The sequence below is a fragment of the Penaeus vannamei genome, chromosome 15 (assembly GCF_042767895.1).
Source record: "Penaeus vannamei isolate JL-2024 chromosome 15, ASM4276789v1, whole genome shotgun sequence".
Taxonomy (NCBI): Eukaryota; Metazoa; Arthropoda; class Malacostraca; order Decapoda; family Penaeidae; genus Penaeus; species Penaeus vannamei.
In genome coordinates, this window is record NC_091563.1 from 15,288,891 (window position 1) to 15,298,809 (window position 9,919).

The window sequence follows — 9,919 nt, forward strand, 5'->3', positions numbered from 1 at the left end:
TACTGGAGAGCCATTAAGTGGTTCGTCGTAGTCTACTGGAAAGCCATTAAGTGGCTCGTCGTAGTCTACTGGAGAGCCATTAAGTGGCTCGTAGTAGTCTACTGGAGAGCCATAAAGTGGCTCGTCGTAGTCTACTGGAGAGCCATTAAGTGGCTCGTCGTAGTCTACTGGAGAGCCATTAAGTGGTTCGTCGTAGTCTACTGGAAAGCCATTAAGTGGCTCGTCGTAGTCTACTGGAGAGCCATTAAGTGGCTCGTAGTAGTCTACTGGAGAGCCATAAAGTGGCTCGTCGTAGTCTACTGGAGAGCCATTAAGTGGCTCGTCGTAGTCTACTGGAGAGCCATTAAGTGGCTCGTAGTAGTCTACTGGAAAGCCATTAAGTGGCTCGTCGTAGTCTACTGGAAAGCCATTAAGTGGCTCGTCGTAGTCTACTGGAGAGCCATTAAGTGGCTCGTTGTAGTCTACTGGAGAGCCATTAAGTGGCTCGTCGTAGTCTACTGGAGAGCCATTAAGTGGCTCGTAGTAGTCTACTGGAAAGCCATAAAGTGGCTCGTCGTAGTCTACCGGAGAGCCATTAAGTGGCTCGTCGTAGTCTACTGGAGAGCCATTAAGTACCTCGTCGTAGTCTACTGGAGAGCCATTAAGTGGCTCGTCGTAGTCTACTGGAAAGCCATTAAGTGGCTCGTCGTAGTCTACTGGAGAGCCATTAAGTGGCTCGTCGTAGTCTACTGGAGAGCCATTAAGTGGCTCGTCGTAGTCTACTGGAGAGCCATTAAGTGGCTCGTCGTAGTCTACTGGAGAGCCATAAAGTGGCTCGTCGTAGTCTACTGGAGAGCCATTAAGTACCTCGTCGTAGTCTACTGGAGAGCCATTACGTGGCTCGTCGTAGTCTACTGGAGAGCCATCAAGTGGCTCGTCGTAGTCTACTGGAGAGCCATTAAGTGGCTCGTCGTAGTCTACTGGAGAGCCATTAAGTACCTCGTCGTAGTCTACTGGAGAGCCATTAAGTGGCTCGTCGTAGTCTACTGGAGAGCCATTAAGTGGCTCGTCGTAGTCTACTGGAGAGCCATTAAGTACCTCGTCGTAGTCTACTGGAGAGCCATAAAGTGGCTCGTCGTAGTCTACTGGAGAGCCATTAAGTGGCTCGTCGTAGTCTACTGGAGAGCCATTAAGTGGCTCGTCGTAGTCTACTGGAGAGCCATTAAGTGGCTCGTCGTAGTCTACTGGAGAGCCATTAAGTGGCTCGTCGTAGTCTACTGGAAAGCCATTAAGTACCTCGTCGTAGTCTACTGGAGAGCCATTAAGTACCTCGTCGTAGTCTACTGGAGAGCCATTAAGTGGCTCGTCGTAGTCTACTGGAGAGCCATTAAGTGGCTCGTCGTAGTCTACTGGAGAGCCATTAAGTGGCTCGTCGTAGTCTACTGGAGAGCCATTAAGTGGCTCGTCGTAGTCTACTGGAGAGCCATTAAGTGGCTCGTCGTAGTCTACTGGAGAGCCATTAAGTGGCTCGTCGTAGTCTACTGGAGAGCCATTAAGTACCTCGTCGTAGTCTACTGGAGAGCCATTAAGTACCTCGTCGTAGTCTACTGGAGAGCCATTAAGTGGCTCGTCGTAGTCTACTGGAGAGCCATTAATAACCTCGTCGTAGTCTACTGGAGAGCCATTAAGTATCTCGTCGTAGTCTACTGGAGAGCCATTAAGTGGCTCGTCGTAGTCTACTGGAGAGCCATTAAGTACCTCGTCGTAGTCTACTGGAGAGCCATTAAGTGGCTCGTCGTAGTCTACTGGAAAGCCATTAAGTACCTCGTCGTAGTCTACTGGAGAGCCATTAAGTGGCTCGTCGTAGTCTACTGGAGAGCCATTAGGTGGCTCGTCGTAGTCTACTGGAGAGCCATTAAGTACCTCGTCGTAGTCTACCGGAGAGCCATTAATAACCTCGTCGTAGTCTACTGGAGAGCCATTAAGTGGCTCGTCGTAGTCTACTGGAAAGCCATTAAGTACCTCGTCGTAGTCTACTGGAGAGCCATTAAGTGGCTCGTCGTAGTCTACTGGAGAGCCATTAAGTGGCTCGTCGTAGTCTACTGGAGAGCCATTAAGTACCTCGTCGTAGTCTACTGGAGAGCTATTAAGTGGCTCGTCGTAGTCTACTGGAAAGCCATTAAGTGGCTCGTCGTAGTCTACTGGAGAGCCATTAAGTGGCTCGTCGTAGTCTACTGGAGAGCCATTAAGTGGCTCGTCGTAGTCTACTGGAGAGCCATTAAGTGGCTCGTCGTAGTCTACTGGAAAGCCATTAAGTACCTCGTCGTAGTCTACTGGAGAGCCATTAAGTGGCTCGTCGTAGTCTACTGGAGAGCCATTAAGTACCTCGTCGTAGTCTACTGGAGAGCCATTAAGTACCTCGTCGTAGTCTACTGGAGAGCCATTAAGTGGCTCGTCGTAGTCTACTGGAAAGCCATTAAGTACCTCGTCGTAGTCTACTGGAGAGCCATTAAGTGGCTCGTCGTAGTCTACTGGAGAGCCATTAAGTGGCTCGTCGTAGTCTACTGGAGAGCCATTAGGTGGCTCGTCGTAGTCTACTGGAGAGCCATTAAGTACCTCGTCGTAGTCTACTGGAGAGCCATTAAGTGGCTCGTCGTAGTCTACTGGAGAGCCATTAAGTACCTCGTCGTAGTCTACCGGAGAGCCATTAAGTACCTCGTCGTAGTCTACTGGAGAGCCATTAAGTGGCTCGTCGTAGTCTACTGGAAAGCCATTAAGTGGCTCGTCGTAGTCTACTGGAGAGCCATTAAGTACCTCGTCGTAGTCTACTGGAGAGCCATTAAATGGCTCGTCGTAGTCTACTGGAAAGCCATTAAGTGGCTCGTCGTAGTCTACTGGAGAGCCATTAAGTACCTCGTCGTAGTCTACTGGAGAGCCATTAAGTGGCTCGTCGTAGTCTACTGGAAAGCCATTAAGTGGCTCGTCGTAGTCTACTGGAGAGCCATTAAGTACCTCGTCGTAGTCTACTGGAGAGCCATTAAATGGCTCGTCGTAGTCTACTGGAGAGCCATTAAGTGGCTCGTCGTAGTCTACTGGAGAGCCATTAAGTGGCTCGTCGTAGTCTACTGGAGAGCCATTAAGTGGCTCGTCGTAGTCTACTGGAGAGCCATTAAGTGGCTCGTCGTAGTCTACTGGAGAGCCATTAAGTACCTCGTCGTAGTCTACTGGAGAGCTATTAAGTGGCTCGTCGTAGTCTACTGGAAAGCCATTAAGTGGCTCGTCGTAGTCTACTGGAGAGCCATTAAGTGGCTCGTCGTAGTCTACTGGAGAGCCATTAAGTGGCTCGTCGTAGTCTACTGGAGAGCCATTAAGTGGCTCGTCGTAGTCTACTGGAGAGCCATTAAGTATCTCGTCGTAGTCTACTGGAGAGCCATAAAGTGGCTCGTCGTAGTCTACTGGAGAGCCATTAAGTACCTCGTCGTAGTCTACTGGAGAGCCATTAAGTACCTCGTCGTAGTCTACTGGAAAGCCATTAAGTACCTCGTCGTAGTCTACTGGAGAGCCATCAAGTGGCTCGTCGTAGTCTACTGGAGAGCCATTAAGTGGCTCGTCGTAGTCTACTGGAGAGCCATTAAGTATCTCGTCGTAGTCTACTGGAGAGCCATTAAGTGGCTCGTCGTAGTCTACTGGAGAGCCATTAAGTGGCTCGTCGTAGTCTACTGGAGAGCCATTAAGTGGCTCGTCGTAGTCTACTGGAGAGCCATTAAGTATCTCGTCGTAGTCTACTGGAGAGCCATTAAGTATCTCGTCGTAGTCTACTGGAGAGCCATTAAGTGGCTCGTCGTAGTCTACTGGAGAGCCATTAAGTACCTCGTTGTAGTCTACTGGAGAGCCATTAAGTGGCTCGTCGTAGTCTACTGGAGAGCCATTAAGTGGCTCGTCGTAGTCTACTGGAGAGCCATTAAGTGGTTCGTCGTAGTCTACTGGAGAGCCATTAAGTACCTCGTTGTAGTCTACTGGAGAGCCATTAAGTGGCTCGTCGTAGTCTACTGGAGAGCCATTAAGTACCTCGTTGTAGTCTACTGGAGAGCCATTAAGTACCTCGTCGTAGTCTACTGGAGAGCCATTAAGTGGCTCGTCGTAGTCTACTGGAGAGCCATTAAGTACCTCGTTGTAGTCTACTGGAGAGCCATTAAGTATCTCGTCGTAGTGTACTGGAAAGCCATTAAGTACCTCGTCGTAGTCTACCGGAGAGCCATTAAGTGGTTCGTCGTAGTCTACTGGAGAGCCATTAAGTGTCTCGTCGTAGTGTACTGGAAAGCCATTAAGTGGCTCGTCGTAGTCTACCGGAGAGCCATTAAGTGGTTCGTCGTAGTCTACTGGAGAGCCATTAAGTGGCTCGTCGTAGTCTACTGGAGAGCCATTAAGTACCTCGTCGTAGTCTACTGGAAAGCCATAAAGTGGCTCGTCGTAGTCTACTGGAGAGCCATTAAGTACCTCGTCGTAGTCTACTGGAGAGGCATTAAGTGGCTCGTCGTAGTCTACTGGAAAGCCATAAAGTGGCTCGTCGTAGTCTACTGGAGAGCCATTAAGTACCTCGTCGTAGTCTACCGGAGAGCCATTAAGTGGTTCGTCGTAGTCTACTGGAGAGCCATTAAGTGTCTCGTCGTAGTGTACTGGAAAGCCATTAAGTGGCTCGTCGTAGTCTACCGGAGAGCCATTAAGTGGTTCGTCGTAGTCTACTGGAGAGCCATTAAGTGGCTCGTCGTAGTCTACTGGAGAGCCATTAAGTACCTCGTCGTAGTCTACTGGAAAGCCATAAAGTGGCTCGTCGTAGTCTACTGGAGAGCCATTAAGTACCTCGTCGTAGTCTACTGGAAAGCCATTAAGTGGCTCGTCGTAGTCTACTGGAGAGCCATTAAGTGGCTCGTCGTAGTCTACCGGAGAGCCATTAAGTTCCTCGTCGTAGTCTACTGGAGAGCCATTAAGTGGCTCGTCGTAGTCTACTGGAGAGCCATTAAGTGGCTCGTCGTAGTCTACTGGAGAGCCATAAAGTGGCTCGTCGTAGTCTACCGGAGAGCCATTAAGTTCCTCGTCGTAGTCTACTGGAGAGCCATTAAGTGGCTCGTCGTAGTCTACTGGAGAGGCATTAAGTGGCTCGTCGTAGTCTACTGGAGAGCCATTAAGTGGCTCGTCGTAGTCTACTGGAGAGCCATTAAGTACCTCGTCGTAGTCTACTGGAGAGCCATTAAGTGGCTCGTCGTAGTCTACTGGAGAGCCATTAAGTACCTCGTCGTAGTCTACCGGAGAGCCATTAAGTGGCTCGTCGTAGTCTACTGGAGAGCCATTAAGTGGCTCGTCGTAGTCTACTGGAGAGCCATTAAGTGGCTCGTCGTAGTCTACTGGAGAGCCATAAAGTGGCTCGTCGTAGTCTACCGGAGAGCCATTAAGTTCCTCGTCGTAGTCTACTGGAGAGCCATTAAGTGGCTCGTCGTAGTCTACTGGAGAGCCATTAAGTGGCTCGTCGTAGTCTACTGGAGAGCCATTAAGTGGCTCGTCGTAGTCTACTGGAGAGCCATTAAGTACCTCGTCGTAGTCTACTGGAGAGCCATTAAGTGGCTCGTCGTAGTCTACTGGAGAGCCATTAAGTGGCTCGTCGTAGTCTACTGGAGAGCCATTAAGTACCTCGTCGTAGTCTACTGGAGAGCCATTAAGTGGCTCGTCGTAGTGTACTGGAGAGCCATTAAGTGGCTCGTCGTAGTCTACTGGAGAGCCATTAAGTACCTCGTCGTAGTCTACTGGAGAGCCATTAAGTGGCTCGTCGTAGTCTACTGGAGAGCCATTAAGTGGCTCGTCGTAGTCTACTGGAGAGCCATTAAGTGGCTCGTCGTAGTCTACTGGAGAGCCATTAAGTGGCTCGTCGTAGTCTACTGGAGAGCCATTAAGTGGCTCGTCGTAGTCTACTGGAAAGCCATTAAGTGGCTCGTCGTAGTCTACTGGAGAGCCATTAAGTACCTCGTCGTAGTCTACTGGAGAGCCATTAAGTGGCTCGTCGTAGTCTACTGGAAAGCCATTAAGTGGCTCGTCGTAGTCTACTGGAGAGCCATTAAGTGGCTCGTCGTAGTCTACTGGAGAGCCATTAAGTACCTCGTCGTAGTCTACTGGAGAGCCATTAAGTGGCTCGTCGTAGTCTACTGGAGAGCCATTAGGTGGCTCGTCGTAGTCTACTGGAGAGCCATTAAGTACCTCGTCGTAGTCTACTGGAGAGCCATTAAGTGGCTCGTCGTAGTCTACTGGAGAGCCATTAAGTGGCTCGTCGTAGTCTACTGGAAAGCCATTAAGTGGCTCGTCGTAGTCTACTGGAGAGCCATTAAGTACCTCGTCGTAGTCTACTGGAGATCCATTAAGTGGCTCGTCGTAGTCTACTGGAGAGCCATTAAGTGGCTCGTCGTAGTCTACTGGAGAGCCATTAAGTGGCTCGTCGTAGTCTACTGGAGAGCCATTAAGTACCTCGTCGTAGTCTACTGGAAACCCATTAAGTGGCTCGTCGTAGTCTACTGGAGAGCCATTAAGTGGCTCGTCGTAGTCTACTGGAGAGCCATTAAGTGGCTCGTCGTAGTCTACTGGAGAGCCATTAAGTGGCTCGTCGTAGTCTACTGGAGAGCCATTAAGTGGCTCGTCGTAGTCTACTGGAGAGCCATTAAGTGGCTCGTCGTAGTCTACTGGAAAGCCATTAAGTGGCTCGTCGTAGTCTACTGGAGAGCCATTAAGTACCTCGTCGTAGTCTACTGGAAACCCATTAAGTGGCTCGTCGTAGTCTACTGGAGAGCCATTAAGTGGCTCGTCGTAGTCTACTGGAGAGCCATTAAGTGGCTCGTCGTAGTCTACTGGAGAGCCATTAAGTGGCTCGTCGTAGTCTACTGGAGAGCCATTAAGTGGCTCGTCGTAGTCTACTGGAGAGCCATTAAGTGGCTCGTCGTAGTCTACTGGAGAGCCATTAAGTACCTCGTCGTAGTCTACTGGAGAGCCATTAAGTGGCTCGTCGTAGTCTACTGGAAAGCCATAAAGTGGCTCGTCGTAGTCTACTGGAGAGCCATTAAGTTGCTCGTCGTAGTCTACTGGAGAGCCATTAAGTGGCTCGTCGTAGTCTACTGGAGAGCCATTAAGTGGCTCGTCGTAGTCTACTGGAGAGCCATTAAGTACCTCGTCGTAGTCTACTGGAAAGCCATTAAGTGGCTCGTCGTAGTCTACTGGAGAGCCATTACGTGGCTCGTCGTAGTCTACTGGAGAGCCATTAAGTGGCTCGTCGTAGTCTACTGGAGAGCCATTAAGTGGCTCGTCGTAGTCTACTGGAGAGCCATTAAGTGGCTCGTCGTAGTCTACTGGAGAGGCATTAAGTGGCTCGTCGTAGTCTACTGGAGAGCCATTAAATGGCTCGTCGTAGTCTACTGGAGAGCCATTAAGTGGCTCGTCGTAGTCTACTGGAGAGCCATTAAGTGGCTCGTCGTAGTCTACTGGAGAGCCATTAAGTGGCTCGTCGTAGTCTACTGGAGAGCCATTAAGTGGCTCGTCGTAGTCTACTGGAGAGCCATTAAGTACCTCGTCGTAGTCTACTGGAAAGCCAATAAGTGGCTCGTCGTAGTCTACTGGAGAGCCATTAAGTGGCTCGTCGTAGTCTACTGGAGAGCCATTAAGTGGCTCGTTGTAGTCTACTGGAGAGCCATTAAGTACCTCGTCGTAGTCTACTGGAAAGCCATTAAGTGGCTCGTCGTAGTCTACTGGAAAGCCATTAAGTGGCTCGTCGTAGTCTACTGGAAAGCCATAAAGTGACTCGTCGTCGTCAAGGATTAAAAAAACTGTCCCATGACGAAAACAGTGACGGACAAGTGACGGACGAAGACGTACAGTGACGGACAAGTGACGGACGAAGACGTACAGTGACGAGTTTTGTGACGCGTGCCTTGAACTTTGTCATGCAAGAACTCTGCTTGTTATGGGAGTCCGATGAGGGATAACTTTCGCCCATCGCAGCTGTGTTGTGTTTGGCCGTATTTGTTGACTTCCTTCCCTCGGTTATTAATGTATTTGTTCTTGTAGCTGTTTCGGAAAATTCTCCCCTTTCCTCTGTATCAATGTCCATCTCTCTCTCTCTCTCTCTCTCTCTCTCTCTCTCTCTCTCTCTCTCTCTCTCTCTCTTTCTCTCTCTCTCTCTCTCCTTATCAGTCTCTCTTTCTCTCCCCCCCCCCCCCTCTCTCTCTCTCTCTCTCTCTCTCTCTCTCTCTCTCTCTCTCTCCTTATCAATCACTCTCTGTCATCTGTCTATCTGTATCTATCTATTTAATGATCTCTATTTCATCTCTACCTATTCATTTATTTTCTCTCTCTCTCTCTCTCTGTCTGTCTCTCTCCTTATCAATCTTTATCTATCACATATCTATTTGCATCTATCTATTTGATGATCTCTATTTCATCTCTACCTGCTCATAATTTCTCCCCCCCCCCTCTCTCTCTCTCTCTCTCTCTCTCCCTCTCTCTGCTCCGACCCGCTAATAACTACTACAATATACTGAGACAGATTACAGTGCTAAATCTACTGCAGTTTGCCTTTATTATACAATCACGTAAGTCACTGTATTTCCCATTATATTCTACACATGCACAGAAATTCACATCTGTTCTCTAGGGAAGTGCATTGCTCTCTCTCTCTCTCTCTAATAATGATAATAATGATGATGATGATAATAATAATGATGATGACAATATTGATATTAATGTTAATAATGATAGTAATAATACTGATAATAGTTAATGATGATAAGAGTGACGTTAACAATAGTAATAATAATAAAAAGATAATAATGACAATAATGGCAATGATAAAAAGACCACTAAATAATAGTTTTGTTCCTCGGGTTATATCGCTCGGGCGTGTGAAGATGGGTTACAAAGGATGGGCGTGTGTGGGCGTGAGGCGAGGAGCGGAGAGTTCACGGTTCCCTCCTTCTTATCGCCTCTTCCTTATCGGTCCTAAAATTATATTCGATGCTTGTTTTACGCCTTTTTCGCTTCATTCCCCTCCCTCCCCTTTTATTCTATCTAGGTTTTGGTTCTTGAGTATTTTCCTGTCTCCCTTTCTTTTTCTTTTTTTCCTCTTTTAAATCTTTTGAAGTTCCCATTTTTCCCTTCGTGTTTTTTACCCTCTTTAAGGCATTAACCTTCTTTATCAATACTGGTAAGAAAAGTAATTCCCTTCACTCATTAGTCTTAAGAGTTTCACACGAGCAGAAATAAGGACGATACGAGACTGGACAGTGCTGGGTGCGGCTGCGGACGGTAGCGGAGAGGCTGGGTCACGTGTGAGGTCAAACTGGGTCGGCCTTATGTCTGGCCAAGTGATGGGGTATATAACTAGAGTCACCCATGAGGGGCACAAACGGGGCATGGCGCCTACGTGGTAACACGAATCACGTGGTCTGCGACCTTGGATAAGCCTCTCTCCTTCCCAATTCCTATTTCCCTCTCCTTCTCTTTCTCTTCTTGCATCTTTTTTAAACCATCTTTATTCTATTCGCCTTCTTCATATTCCTTTCTCAATTCCGGCTTCTCCTAATCTCTTCATAAACCTTTATCATGTTCTCTTCTTTCCTTCCTCTTTCCCTCTTATCCTCCCCATTCTTTTCTTTAATCCTCTTTATCATCTTCCGTTCTTCTCCCCTTCTCTTCTTTAACCCTCTTTATCATCTCGCTCCATCTTCTTTCCTCCTCATCTCTTCTTTATCACGTTCTCTTCTTCCCTTCCTCTTTCCCTCTTATCCCCCATCTCTTCTTTAATCCTTCTTATCATCTTCCGTTGACTCTCTCCTGCTCTTCTTATCCCTCTTCATCTTTTCCCCTCTCCTTCCTCTTTACCTCTTCTCTTCTCTCCTTTAACCCTCTTTAT

The 9,919-nt window shown here is 48.3% G+C and overlaps 1 protein-coding gene across 1 annotated transcript in view; it reads right to left on the reverse strand.

Moving 5' to 3' along the window:
* LOC138864108 (uncharacterized) overlaps positions 1–9,421 on the reverse strand; it is a 10,402-nt gene extending 981 nt beyond the window's left edge. The window contains exons 1-4 of the mRNA XM_070130144.1: positions 9,235–9,421; positions 4,599–4,721; positions 4,147–4,358; positions 1,852–2,001 (exon numbers count right to left, since the gene is read on the reverse strand). Coding sequence (XP_069986245.1) covers positions 1,852–2,001; positions 4,147–4,358; positions 4,599–4,721; positions 9,235–9,421 — 672 coding nt within the window. The remainder of the gene's footprint in view (positions 1–1,851; positions 2,002–4,146; positions 4,359–4,598; positions 4,722–9,234) is intronic.
* Between the last annotated feature and the right edge of the window lie 498 nt (positions 9,422–9,919).